Genomic DNA, 15,855 nt, shown 5'->3' with positions numbered 1-15,855 from the left:
TTTAGAGGGAAAATACTCCAGTAACGCTCAGGTCCATTGATATTTTTGAAAGGGCCAATGCCCATTTAAATATCGGCATTACTATGGTTCAATACGAAACAGAATTTGAGGATGGGGTTCGTTCTAAAAAGAAGGGGGTGGTGATCCCAGTAAGGGGCCCGTCGATTGAATTGGTGAAGCACTGGGTTTGGTTGTTGTACACATCACCTAGTGACCCCAATGCAATTGGCTATTTTAAACCAATTACAGACATCAGTAGAGTTCTGGGGGAGGGTAAAAAGGGTCGGGGGGTATGTTTCTACTGTCCAACATGCCTGTCTCGATTTCGTAGCGATTTCAAACTACGCGCAAAGAGACAGTTCTAACACTATGCAGTTGTTATAAATAGTCGAAACATTGGATGAAGGTGACTGCATAGTCAAGGCACTGACTAAATTAATTAGAACCGCAAATGGAGCTATTTCTCGTTTGAGAAATACACATTATCATATGTTATTGTCTGTAGAGGATCGTCTCGCTATTAAAAATAAAAAAATATGCTGGGTTTGTAAGGGGGAGTTTGAAGAGGGGGATAAGGGGAAAGGGACTAGAGGGAAAAGAGCGGAGACGGGAAAAGCCAGAGACCACAATCACTTGTGGCAGGAAATATCCTCAGGAGGTACTAATTTTAGAGGGGTAGCACATCAATCATGCAACATAAACGTTAGCCAACAGTTTTTTATTCCAGTTTTTATTTATAATTCAAATTATGATTTAAAATTCATTTTACCGGCTTTGGCACGTATACACAGGGAGGGAGGGGGAGTAGATAGTCCATGGATAAACAATTCATTTACCTATAACATCATTCCCAAATCAGCAAAGAAAGTTGGTGCTTCTCAAGTTGAAATGGCAGGTAGTGAATAACGGGTATACGTATCTGAATAAAATCAGGTTTTTAGATTCTTTTAGTTTTTTCCCCAAGGCATTGAGTCAATTGATTCAAGTGCAGAAAAGTGACAATTTTGATAGTTTTCCTTTGCTTAAATAGCACTTTCCAGACAGTGAAATGTTTGACCAATTGACCTGTAAAGGTGTATATGCATACGACTATTACTGTTCTGGCGCTCGCTTAAGCGAGGAGAAACTACCTCCAATTGAAGCTTTCTATAATTCACTCACCAACAGTAAATGCACTGCCGAGGAATATGAATTTGCGAAGAAGGTGTGGGCTAAGGGGAATTGTAAAATTGGGTGGGATTATTGTAGACTGTACTTGGCCAGTGACATTTTAACTCTGTTAGATATTGTCTGTAAGAACACAGACCAAATCTATTCAGAGTTTGGACTAGATATAGGATATTATTTTTCCACACCACATTTGGTGATGGACTTGATTTTAAAAATTAGTAGGGAGGAAACAGGCTTGATAACTGATGTAGATCAACACCTTTTTGTAGAAAGATCAATAAGGGGTGGGTATGTTTTTCATGGGGATCGCTTTTTGGCAACAGATCCAAGCGGACAAAACAGCACCGGTGCAAAGTCAAATGCAGTTTTCTTGGACATGAACTCATTGTACCCCTCGGCAATGTGTCACTACTCTTTGCCGTGTGGGAACTATAAATGGCTTGAGAATCCTTGTGAGTTCCCCAACATTAACACCGTTGAGGACAATGGGCCACAAGGGATGGTTCTTTGAAATTGATGGTCACATTCCATTGGCGCTTCATGATTCAGTCAGAGATTTTGTTTTCCCCTTTATCAATAGACCAGTGACCAAGAACTCACTGAGTCCCTACAATCGATTATTGGTTGAGGATATGGGGATGCACTGGACCCCCTCTAAGCAGAAACTGATTGCAGATCTGGACCCTAAAGATAATATCGTTGTTCATCATGTGCTTTTGCACTGGATGGTGAACAATGGTTTCAAAATCACAAAAATACATAGGGTCCTGCAATTCAATCAAAAACCTTATTTAAAGACGTTTATCGACCCCTTTGTTGATAAACGCTCTCGGGCAAACACTAAAGTAGAAAAGGAAATGAACAAACTCATTCTAAATTCAGCTTTTGGCAAAATGTGTGAAAGCGTACGGAACAGATCTCGTTGCGACGTCGTGACTGACCCTCAAGAGTGTGCACGAGTTATTGCCGAACCAAATTTTACATCATTCACGAGCATATTGACAAGCATGGTTCTTCTACACAGAGGAAAGAGAAATGTGGTTTTGAACAAGAATATAGCAGGAGGTAGTTCAGTACTTGCAATTTCCAAAAAGCTCATGTTGTCGTTTTTTTTAAAAATTGTGTAAGGTGCAAATGCCCAGGGCGGGGGAGGTTCAAGTTTACTATGGGGATAGAGATTCTCTGCTGTTAAAAGTAAAAACCGGGGATTTATTGAGAGATTTAGAAAATGGGGTGCACATCAACTCGCGGATGGATTTCACTAACTGGAATCCGTCCCTCTACCCCGAGTGGGTGAAACGTCAGGCCCCCAACGAGCTACTCATGTTAAAATCAGAGAAGGGGAGTAATTTGATATCCAAGGGGGTGTTCCCGGGTCCTAAAGTTTATTGCGTTGAAACTCATAACGGGGATGTAAAGCAGGCGTGTAAAGGGGTGCCTAAACATTTTCTAAAGAACAATTTCAAAATGAGTGTTTACAGAGACTGTGTAGAGAGTAGCCTAGTGCCGAGAGCACAAGTGCTTGCAATTCGCTCTCTACAGTATAAAAATTATACTGTTAGTGTGGAAAAGAATGCAATGTCGTGTTTATCCGACAAAGTCTTTGTGCTCGAGAATGGTGTAAATGTACTCCCCCATGGCCACTATAGAGTTTCAGACCGGGTTGAATGTGTAGACTATCGCAACCAACTTGGTCTGGATAAATTAACCTAACCCAAACCTAAACCTCGCCTGTTAAAAATCAAACCCAACCTGATAAATTAAATGCTCTAACCCCAACCTCACCTGATAAATTAACCCAACCTAACCTGTAGTGACGGTGACTATTGTATACATTTATTCCACAGTGACCCCGGGGGGGGGGGGTCCCCCCCACGGCCGGTTTTCGTCCCATGGCTCCCGGGGGGTAGTATATTTTAAATTCATAATGTTCAACTGTGCTATTGTTTTAGGTTGTAAGTTGTTTTAAGTGTTCTACAAATAGTGCTGTTATACAAAGATATGTGTGTGTGTACAAATAGTGTTCTTGCTGGACAAAAAGTGTTTTTCTTATGACAATAAATGCTATTGTTGTACATATAGTATGTGTGTTGTTCTTGTTGAACAGAAGTGTTTTATGATAATAAATATTGTTCTTCTTGAACAAAAAAAAACAAAAAAAACGTTGTTGTGTTTTTATGTTGTTCTTCTTTTTGAACGGAATGTGTTTTTTTTATAATAAATGTTGTTCTTGTTTGAACAGAAGTGTTTTTTTGTGTTAATAATTGTTGTTCTTGTTGAACAAGTGTTTTTATGTCGAATAAATTAATGAAATATTGTTTTTGTTGTTAACGTACTAGATAGATCTAAGAAAAATTTTTTATTTATTCATTGAACAAGTATGGTTTACAGTTAGTTGTAGTCCGACTGTTGTCAACAGCACTATGTGTCAATTTAAAACACCATTTAGGTCGTTTCTGTGTGGTCCATCAATGTCGGGGAAAACGACACTTTTAGCTAAAATAATTCAAAATTGTAATAAAATGTTTTTGGAAAAACCAAAGAAAATTTATTATTGCTATAGTATTTGGCAAGAATCCTATGACCAAATAAAAGCTATTGCCACATCTATACCAATACAATTCATACGGGGACTTGATATTTTCAATAGTATTGAACCAAACTCGTGGCTGATTATTGATGATTTGGCTGAATCCATTGAACAGTTCTCACAGAAAATACTACAGCTGTTTACCGTTCGCTCTCATCATGAACACATTTCCTTAACCCTAGTTCTACACAACCTCTTTCATCAGAGCAAATGTATGAGAACTCTTGCTTTGAATTGCACCATCTATATTATCTACCGAGTTGTTCGTGATTCTAGCTCGCTAATAACTCTCAATAAGCAAATATATCCCGGCGCTCCCAAATTTCTGCTGTCAGCGTACAATCAGGCAACAAATAAGCCCTACGGCTACATTTTGCTAGATGTCTATCAGAGCACACCCAATGATGTACGTGTAGTCACAGATATTTTTGACAAAGAAATTACTGTATATCTTCCGGTGAACAGTAGAAAAAGCTATTAGTTGCCAATATGACACTGAAGAAACTACACAAACAACGGCATTTATTTTCCGTTTTAGGCACTTCAAAACCTCCACTCAGGAAGGTCATACTGAAACATGGTGTTGACAATGATTTCATTAATCTAATATCTGAACATTGTATAAATTTAACTGCGGGCAATATACACTTGCCAGAAGGTGTTAGAAAACATACAAAGCAACATCGTTCCACTGTACGTGCCTTGGCTTGCAAAAACAAGGGAAATCTTTTTAAAGGAAATGTCTCCTTCAAACGGGCGGTAGCTTTTTTACACTTTTACTGCCAATAATTGCAGGACTTGTAAACAGTTTTCTCTAGAGAATGGCTAAACCCTATAAATTGACGCCATTTGAACTTGTCCTCTCGCCCGTGGAACATTTTGAAGACAATCTAAGCAAATTCATTAATGATGAGAATATTGCCGATGACAAAAAGCTAGTTTTACTTCAAGATGCATTGCGACGTGTGGACAAAGATAGACCATATCGTGAGCGATCCACCGCCGTCATCGTCACAGATCCCCCTAAACGGGAAACATCTCCTCATGATTCTGCAGCAGTGCAATCAAAGGAGAAGGAATTAAATTCTATAGTGACATCAATCGGAAACCTATTGCCTGTGACCTATCGAGAACAGAGTAAAAGAGTATTATCATATCTCATGTTGGAAAGTGGTGGTAATGATGATCAAGTTCAAGTTGACAGCACAGGGAAACGAATTATAATTCAGGGGAAAAGTTATAATCTTGTTTATTTAATTTGTGATATGGTGACGAATCGTAAAGGACTTTTATCATTTGACAATAATCTATACACCTTTCTAAATGCATCGAACTTCCCCAAAAGTATTATTGGCAATAAGCAAATTCTAAAGAAACTAAGAGACTATAGTCCTCTAACAACACCACCACCATTTAAATAAGAAGAGGATCCAATATTGGAACATACTAGCAGCAGCAGCAATGATTTTATAACACCTGTGGCTAGTCAAAAGCGAAGATGGATTGATTCATCCTCCAGTTTGCAAAAGGGGAGTGGACATTACACTACGTGTTTGCGTTCAAAATGGTTGAAGTTCTGAAGCATGTCTATGGAAATATTAGTGAAGCGGGAAGTCTAAGTTCCCCCAAAACGCTTTCTAAAGTTGCCCCTGACATAGACGGCGGCAGCACATTAAAAAAAGCAAAGAAGTATCTACAGAATGAACCGAGTTACACACTGCATCGGAATTACAGGCTTCGTGGAAAAAAATATTGACAAACTAAAGCCTTTTTCCCTCTGCATATAATGCAAACTGATCTTTTAACTTTAGACGCGATTCAACGGCGTCACAATGCACCCTACAAATATATTCTAGTGGAAATCATTGTCTTTAGTCGCTATGCCTATGCCATTCCATTGAAATCAAAGACAGGTTTTGAAGTTGCTCATGCCTTAGAAAGTATTCTTGAACAGGATTGCTATAGAAAAATTCAATCAGATCGCGGTAGCGAATTTGTTCATCCTCATATGCAAAAGGTTCTATTGAAATATAATAAAACACTTTATCGTAGTCACAGCCCGATAAAGGCTGCATTGGCTGAACGGTTGATAAGAACGATTCCTCTATCAATTTCAAGATATTGTACACTGAAAAATACTGCTGCTATTATTCATGATTTAGATAAAATCATGCAAATATATAACCAATGACCTCATTGATCATTGTCTAACTCAAGTCCTCGGGAAGTTCATTGCAGTGAAAATACATTTGATGCTTTTCTAAAGCAATATTCCAATGAAAAAGAAAAAAAATGTGAAGAAGAAATTCAATGTTGGTGATACTGTTCGAATTAATAGAACCACCAATATTTTTGAAAAAGGGAATTATTTATGGAGGACTGTACTTTTTAAAGTGTCCAAAATCCTAGACACTACACCCACGACATATCGACTGCGAGACACCAAAGATGATGAGATTCTCGGCGGTTTTTATGAATATGAACTTTTTAGTTTCTAACTAAAAAGTTAGAAACACTGGTGAAATTTATCAAATTGAAAAGATATTAAAGAGTCGTACTCGCAGGGGCAAGAGACAGTTGCTTGTTCGCTGGCTAGGATACAACTCTGATTTTGATTCTTGGGTCAGTGCTGAAGATATTAGCAATGCCCAATGATTTCTGTGTGACTTTCTTGTCCAGTGTTTCTGATCCTCTCTACAATGATTTGAATAGAACAAGTGATTTTTGGACGAAACTCTCTCCCACCATCAAATTTGACGGCGCATATGAAGTGGCTCTTGTCGACTGTATTTTCAAAAATACTTATGACATCCTGAGAAAGGATCGCAAATATGACATAAAAATTAGACCCTATGATTGGCCGCCACCCTCAGGTGATCAAGAACAAATTTAAAAGATCAATTGGATGAATTATCCATATATTGAATTACCCTATGAAGAACTCACATGTATGAATGATTTATGTCGTTCTATTAATAAAAGAATTTCCGCTCGTAAAAAAGGAGCTTTTCATTTCAACTATTCAAAGGAGGAGGGCAAGATCTACATTAGTTCACCCATTGCTGATGAAAAGCTTATTCTCCATGATAATCTAAAAGATGTTCTTGGCTTTAAGCTCAATACAATCAACAGTAAATGTGCCGGAAACACTAATTTTATTTTTGCTGACTACCCGCCTGCCTTCTCCACGGACACTTGTATATTTATCTACGCTTCATTTGTGGAAACATCCTGGGTTGGCAATAACAATGTTCCCCTCCTACGAATTCTTGAACGAAAAACCAATCAAGAACATATTCACCCCTACAATATAAAGCATCTTCAGTATATTCCCGTAAACACTTCCTATTTGGAACTCTGTCAGTTCACACTAAGAACTGAATTAGGTGATCCCCTAGCAAAATCAAAAGGTTTGGCTGTGATACATGCCATTTTCGACCCATCATTCAACAACAACAAGATGTCTAATAGAAAAGTGGTATTCATTTGCCCTGATATTGACTGCTATGCTGATACTCTTGGCCCAAGATCTCGTCAATGTCTGGCTACGGTCTTGGCAGTTGGTTTGCTAAGTTGTTTCGCTCTGCACTACCTCTGGCTAGAAAATATATTGTACCGGCTGCAACAGATTTTGCATCCCCTACACTATACGATTGGGGCTCTGGCAAGGATTAAAAAAAAAGTGCTTCGGAAAATCTTAGGTCCAGTGAGCGAACCCTTGGCGAGGGATTAAAACAAAATGGAAAAGGTTTAAAAAGGTCTAGAAACAATGCATCACTCATCAGTCTCTACTCAGGTCACAAACGAAAGACATCACCCCTGTCAAAGAAAAAAAGGAAAAAGCCAACACGCGCTGTAAACAGTAGAAGAAGAAGCCCCAGGAAGAGAATTTTTAGATCGAAAATAGATTTCTTTTCCTAAGATGTCCTACCTACCGCATAAGGATTCTCAAACTTCAATTACCTCCTAGTTGAATCTATTCAATGCAGAAAATGTTGATGGGAGTGTCAAGCATGGATACTATGAACAATTTAATCCACAACAACCCCTCTCCGATAATATCCACTTTCAAATTTATTCCAATGAAGACTACTTTATGGACATGTCTTCGAAATTTATAGATTTACAAATGCAATTCCGGAAATCCAATATACATTGCCAATTCTTGCCGATAGAATATCCTATGAAATTGTATATTACATAATTTATTTCCTCAAATCAGTGTCTACATCAATGGCACGCTGGTGAGCACAAGCAACAATCTCTCAAATTATACAAGATATATGCAATTCATGCTGATGACACCCAAGTCATACCAGGAATTGAGAGGCACCTCCAATGGATATGAATATATTACTAATGTTGATAGTACAGATGCACTTAAAAATGCTACAACTAGTGAATTACATCTAGTTGCAAAAAAATATCATGAAATATTTAATATACCCCAATGGCTGCCACCCAATGTTAAAGTGGATATAAAATTGGCGCTTGCTCCATCCAATTTCATATTGAGAAAAGAACTTGCTGCCAATCCTGATGTAACTCTCTCCCTCCCCTCGGCAATACTTCATGTACGCAAACAACAAGTTATGAGTTCTGTTGCTTTGGCAGTGGATAAAAATGAGAGCTAGTGGAAATAATATTAAACTACTTGTTCCTCATACAATCACCAATCAACGTCATATTGCCGTGGGATCACGCACCTTCACCGACTCATCCTTTATCAGTGGCGAAATTTGGTCAAAACTGGCCTTGGCATTTGTAAAAAGCGCTACTGCAATAGGATCGTGGACTGGATGCCCGCATAAATTTGAAATGTTTGGACTTTCATCTCTTGTCTGCAAAGTAAACGGCATCCCACTCTACAATCTATCTTTTGATAAATCCCATAGAATATTGTATGAGTTGACCATGCAAACCCTAGATCATGATTCACAACTATTTGAAAATGGTATAACCGAAGAAATGTTTGCTAAAACACATGGTATCATTGTATTGGATTTGTCTGAAACGCAGGATATGAGTATAGTACGTTCGGGGAGTGTGCGTTTAGAGTGTAAATTTGCCGACCCATTAGCTGAGAGCATTGTACTAATCTCGCTAAATCAATATGAAACATATTGGGAAATCACTCCCGAAGGCAGTTTTCTACTAGACTTGGCACCATGAACACCAGTCAAATAATCAATGTACTTAATATGGACCCCTACATGTCCAAATACAAATCCTATTGTCTGCCCTCGGATTTTCTTGGACAAATTCAAAGTGTCAACAGTACCCTAATTATTATTAATAGCAGTCCATTGACTGTGCACACGGGTCATTGGTTGTGCATCTTTCAAACAATGAAGAAGATTGAATTTTTTGATCCTCTTGGTCTACCCTCTACATTCTACTCTCCACACATCAGCAACTATATTGAGAGCAGTGGGAAAGCTATTATTCAAAATCGGAAGAGAGTGCAGGATCTGACGACTAAAGCTGTGGCTTACATGCACTACTATATTTTGTGTTCAGATGTCGTGGCTATACTTACAAGCAGTTTCTCAACATTTATGTAGACAATCCACGTCTGAACGACTTTATGGTGGAAAATATCCTCTCCGACCTGTATAATATTGATTTCGGTGTCCTACGAGTAAAGTCCTTCAAAAATGTGTGTGAATTTGTTTATTAATAAATGAAAAATGTATATATACAACAATGTCTTTCAGTCTTCATTTTAGATTTCTTCTTCTTCGGTGTACAGGCAACTGTCTTGAACCACTAATGCTGGTAAATCATTTGGATTCACTGTATATTGATCTTGATTGACTGCAAAGTCAGGGTCACATTTTCTACAGTATAATGTAACTTCACTCTTGTCATATCTCTTTGTATAGTCAATGATACTATTTGCATTCATATTATGAAATTCACGAGTTTCAATCTGTCTATTTGAAGCAATATCACGTACAGTGTTTTCAAATGGTGAATCACATTCGGTAACTGCCAAATAAAAATCACTTGGTTTATAGTCATAATAGGCAGTGTCGTCACAACGATGACGTAGAAACCAAATTGTCTTGTTACCCCAAAAGTTGAATCATAGACCAGATTCTTCCTCCCAGAATAATTTAAATCCACGACGATACCAATCTCGTAGAAATAAACTAAAATCAAGTTTGGGATTCCTTCCAATCATACCGGGGTAAGTATTCTCCCACTGATCAGATTTTTCATAGTGACAATTAGAGCACAGAGGTCCTCTAGGGTGAGAGTCAAAAATCTCTTTAAGACATGAATTACATCTTTTAATTTGTACTACATAGCCTCTATGTAATTTACAAGGATTACATAATTTGCATTTTTCACTATAGTCATCAATAATTGTACAATTTACACATTGTATCCAACTGCCAAGAGTGTATATGCATAGTGGAGATGTATAGAACATTTTTCGGTTTCCGATGTCAACTCTCTCACAGTTAAAAGGAAACTGATCATCCTCGTTCGATAAATTCAGAGGGAAGAATGGGAGAGGAGTAACTCTGTGACGTCACCTCTTACGAATGGGGGGGGGCATCTACATTGAATATATGGCAATGTTTTCAAAAGTATATCCACGATATTATTCTGCTTTGTTCCAATTAATATATCAATAAATTGAGTATAAGCATTTGAGTCACGTCGAAAAAGTTTCATGCAATAGTCCAATGGGGGAGAATCAGTTTTCATTATATTGTCAATTGCACCCTGTGAGAATATCTTTCGTTGAAGGGAAAACTCGAGAAAATTATCATCCAAAATCAAATGTTTTTTCATAATCACCAGATTCAATCTAATTCTCTCTTTCTCAAATTTATTCACTTTTTAATCCTATCACTCTGACTGCTGACTCTAGACTGACCATGATTCGTTAGCCTAACATTCTAACAAAAAGAAAGAGAACATTTTCGATTTCGAAACAATTTTATTGGATAATTACTACAATAGTACTAGACATTTACAATTAGCGATACAGTTTATTGTCTTCGATATGCTTCACTAATGCAGTTAAAGCACATTGAAGTCTATTCACATGCGCTATATCAACTTCTGCTGCGAAGTATAATTGTTCTTCTATTTAAAAGTTGCTCAAAGATATCACATATATTGTATATACTTCATCCTATTCAGGACAAAGCCGGGATCTTTTTGTGATTTCCACCGCAATGTTTGGGGCTCTTATATAATTTCCACCAACTCCACTATCAACGTCTAATAGTGTAAACATTCCACTCATCATTAGCACAAATATATCCTAATGAGTAAAGTCAAACTGTTCTTACTCCTTTGAATTCTATTCACACACTAATAAAAACTATAGCAAAAATCCTTTCCTTATATTATCTGCAATCCTGTCCCGCTAATATTTCCGACTCCCTGATTGGCTTAGAAAAAGACACGTGATCCTGTTCCCGTTAGACTTGATCAATACATTCCCCGCCGATTATGTAAATCAATTTATCAGAAATTTACTTCCCCTCTTGTCCTAGCCGATTATGTAATCAATTTCTCAGTAATCTAGTTCCCCTCTTGTCCTAGTCAATTATGTAATCAATTTCTCAGAAAGCCACTTCCTCTTCGAGTCGATCAATACATCTCTATCCGTTAATCCGCTAGTGCAAACTTCGCCCCGGAGTCATTACACCTAGAAAAAACAAATAAATCGACCTTGAAAATGGGGACATTGACCCCATTAGACTCAATGAACAATTCTTGAATAAATTATAACCTGTCGGCGTTAGACTCACTTATAGATGGCAGCACATGTGTTCGTACCGGAGATATTAGTTCATTCCTACTCACTAGTAATAAAATACCAATGATTTTTATGTTATTACCTTTTCATCAGCTGTAAGAGCATCCTCCGGGAAATCCGCAGCAGTTCCAGGTAGAAGGCTCCAAATAAGACTATATTTGTCGGTCTCTGGTAAATATTTTTTGATTGGTTTTGTATATGCACTTTGACTTTCTGCGTCTTCTATGCCGTCATAGCGAAACCTATAATTTTAAAAATTAATGTATATCTGACTTAATAAAACTCGTAATATGAATTTTGAGAATTTATACATACCAAAATTCAGAATAAAAAAACTTTCTTAAAGTTTCCACCTGAAACAGAATTCGTTGAATCGGATAATGAAGATCACGCAAAAAGACTTTTTCAACAAACTGATAGAGCATGACCTATTTTTTTCAAAAATATCATAAAAGTGTACAAAAAAAGTGAAAATAATATTTTTTTTTACTTTTTTATTCGGACAAGATGGGAAACAAGCCTGGCTTGGAAAATCTTAAAGGACGGTTGTTATTTGTGATTTGATGGTATAGGACGAATAATATCGGATAAGACTACGATGATTAGCCTTAAGTTGGAAGAGAGAAATGGGGGGGGGTTTGCTGTAATTCCTAAAATTGGCACTGTTTTCCAATTTCATGTTTCCTATCTTTTGTTGCTATTGCAATATGTGCTGCATTGTACACCGACTGCAACTCACAAATCAAATACAGCTCCAAATATTAAAACATTCCTACCTTTTTGCTAACTTGAAAGAGGCTAGGGCCAGAGGTCCAATTTGTGTCACCTATTACACAATCATTGTATAATTCCACTTTTTTAAGGTTAAAATATGTCAACCCTTTCTATTAAAATATATTCGTACCCCCTGACAAAAATTAATCAATTTATATAGACGGCTTATTCTAATTATTTTTTTAATGCCTTCATATCATGCCTTTTACACATTAAAAGCAGAATCAGCACAGTTCGAACTAGAACAATATTTAAACCTTCAAAAATCTTAGACCTGTAATCAATAGGAATGCTTTGGAGTGAAAAGCGCAGATAACGCTATGGCTTTTAGAAGTCTTAGGGAGTGGTAGCCCTACTCCTGTTGCCGGTGATTTCTGTTCGTTTAAGTGTGACCAGAGTTGTGTTTTCAGGCACCAGGTTTGCTAAGACACATGCCTTTTACACATAAAAGGCATAATAATTTCGCTAATACACAAGTAGTAGTATATGGTAAAATTCAACTCCCCTTTTCGTAGTTAAATAGAGATAAAAAAAATAAGATTTTAACCAACACTAAAAAAATAAGGGTTTGAGGAGGTTTGGACCCAAAGAATAATTTCTGTGTGAAAAATAGAGTGAAAAAAAAATTAAAATCTTAGGTGGAGCATTTAAATAATTATCACCTCAATAGAAAAAAAAACTTTTTGAGAGGGGAGAGGTGTTACTCACGCATAATGCTATTTTTAGCATTTCAATTAAAAAATGGGGAATGGGTGGGATTTCGAGTGAGAAATCTTTAAAGTAATCTTTCATTAATTTCAAATTAATTTAATCAGGCTTCATTAAAGGTAAAGAAGTAGAGAGGGCTAATCATGAAAAATCTAAAATGGTCGAAGTTGTGCAATTAGGGGGGGGGGTAGCATTCAGACCGCAAGAATTTTCCAGGTAAAACTTTTTCTACATTCGTAATTACTCAAATCCATAAGCAATTGATGATAACAATCATCTCCCGTTGACATAACTAAAGAATATTAAATTATATTGAAAATTAAGAGTTCGAGAGGATCTCGTGCGAGAGAATACATTTTTTGGTAAAATGAAGGCATACGTTATATTATTATTATTATATTAGCATAAGAATAATATAATTTTTTTGTTATTATATTATATTAGCATATACACATAGGCTAATTTAAATTTACTTTACGAAGTTGATGCGAGTTCAAACCCCGTAAGTAGAACGGGGGATACCAGCGCTGACAGGACATAATTTATGCATGGTTTATTGATCCACGCAGGGGAACTAGATTTCTGAGAAATTGATTTACATAATCAGTGGGGGAGAATTATTGATTTACGAAAGGGGAATTAAGAAACAAACATGGCTTCTTTGATCTTTAGGCTAACCTAACCTGTGAAATTGATTTACATAATCTGCGGGGGAATTATTGATTCACGAAGGGGGAATTAAGAAACAAACATGGCTTCATTGATCTTTAGTGTCAGGAATTAGAAATGACATCACTTGTTATCTTGGAATTATGCGGGAGTCTAAAGAGATAGAAATTCTATTTTTAAATACGGCTTCACTGAGCTATAAGTCGGGATAAATTGATATTCTAATGAAACCTTAATAGTGTAGCTAGGAACATTTATGAGATGAAGAGATTAACGTAGGAAAGGGTTTCCTAGAAATTTGAAATGTGACACCGCAGGGATGCCAAAAACAAAAGGAACACACAAAAATTACTTTTAGGGGATTATTTGGGTGAAACGGTTTTAAACATTTTAGGGAATTATTTCGGCGAAACAGTTAGAGACAATTTAAAAGATCATTTGAGAAAATGTTTTAGAAGAGGTTTTGAGTGTGGTCGTTATAGTAAACAAGTTCTATTTGAACAGTATCGTGAGGTCCTCTACCCAACCCCAAAGGGCCCCGATCGCCCTACCCCGATCCAAAGGGCTCCGATCTCCATACCCCAAACCCGAAGGAACCCCCGGTCCCCAAAGCTTCCCCGGGCTCCCACCTCGTCCCCCAGACCCCCCCCGGCCCACCCTCGGCCCCGTCGTTCGGTGATGTTTGTTGTCTGAAACAAATGATTTGGGGGGTATGGGGGGCTATTTTTGACTTTTCTGAGTTTGGTTTCTTAGACCTTCATAGGTATGTGTTGTCTGAAACCTATGATTTGGGATGGGTGGTTTGCTATTTTTGACTTTTCTGAGCTGGATTTCTTAGCCTTTCATAGGTGTGTGTTGTCAGAAAATTATGTTTGGGATGAGTAGTTTGCTATTTCAGACTTTTATGAGCTAGGCTTTCCTAGCGTATCGTAGGTGAATGTTGTCAGAAAATTATGATTTGGGATATGTAAATTACTATTTCCGGGTTTTTTTAGCTAGATTTCTTAGTCCCTCATAGGTGTTTGGTGTCTGAAACCTATAGTTTGGGATGAGTAGTTTGCTATTTTTGACTTTTCTGAGCTAGGTTTCTTAGACTTTCATAGGTGTGTGTTGTCAGAAACTTATGATTTGGGATATGTAAATTACTATTTTTGAGATTTCTGAGCTAGATTTCTTAGCCTTTCATGGGTGTTTGTTGTCTGAAACCTATAGTTTGGGATGAGTAGTTTTCTTTTGTACTATTCAGAGATTTATTTCTTAACATCTATGGGGAGTGTTTTGAATGAAAATAATGATTTGTGATATTTAAATTACTATTTATGAGTTTTATAAGCTAGATTTCTTAGTCTTTCGTTGGTGTGTGTTGTCTGAAACCTATGATTTGGGATTTATAGTTTTTCTTTTTAGACTTTTCAGAACTAGGATTCTTAGTCCCTTATACGTGTTTTTTGTCTGAAACCTTTAGTTTGGGATGAGTAGTATGCTATTTCAGGCTTTTCTGAGCTAAGGTTTCTTAGTATTTCGTAGGTTTGTATTGTCTGAAACTTATGACTTGTGGTGTCTAATTTGCTATTCCAGGCCTTTCTGAGCTTAGGTTTCATAGTCTTTAATTGATGAATGTTGTCTGAAACCTATGATTTGTGATATGTAAATTACAATTTCTGGCTTTTCTAAGTTAGATTTCTTAGTCTTTCGTTGGTGTGTGTTGATTGAAACCTATGATTTGGGATATAAGGTTCTTAGTATTTCGTTGGTGTGTGTTGTCTGAAACCTATGATTTGGGATTTGTAGTTTGCTATTTGGACTTTTCAGAGCTAGGATTCATAGTCCCTCATAGATGTTTGTTGTCTGAAACCTATAGTTTGGGATGAGTAGTTTGCTATTTCAGGCTTTTCTGAGCTAAGGTTTCTTAGTATTTCATAGGTGTGTGTTGTCTGAAACTTATGATTTGAGGTGTGTAATTTGCTATTTAAGGATTTTATGAGCTAAGGTTTCATAGTATTTAGTAGGTGAATGTTTTCTGAAACTTATGATTTGGGATATGTAAATTTCTATTTCGGGCTTTTCTAAGATAGATTTCTTAGTCTTTCGTTGATGTGTGTTGTCTGAAACCAATGATTTGGGATGGGTGGATTGCTATTTTTGACCTTTCTGAGCT

General features: G+C 37.0%; 1 protein-coding gene across 1 annotated transcript in view; it reads right to left on the bottom strand.

Moving 5' to 3' along the window:
• Positions 1-15,855, bottom strand: part of LOC148956927 (uncharacterized) — a 75,653-nt gene that overhangs the window by 37,284 nt on the left and 22,514 nt on the right. The window contains exon 3 of the mRNA XM_089092636.1: positions 11,629-11,788. Coding sequence (XP_088948762.1) covers positions 11,629-11,788 — 160 coding nt within the window. The remainder of the gene's footprint in view (positions 1-11,628; positions 11,789-15,855) is intronic.

This window comes from Artemia sp. Qi Xiang Cuo, chromosome 1 (assembly GCF_049724085.1).
Source record: "Artemia sp. Qi Xiang Cuo chromosome 1, ASM4972408v1, whole genome shotgun sequence".
Taxonomy (NCBI): Eukaryota; Metazoa; Arthropoda; class Branchiopoda; order Anostraca; family Artemiidae; genus Artemia; species Artemia sp. Qi Xiang Cuo.
This window is presented reverse-complemented; position numbering and strand designations above follow the sequence as displayed.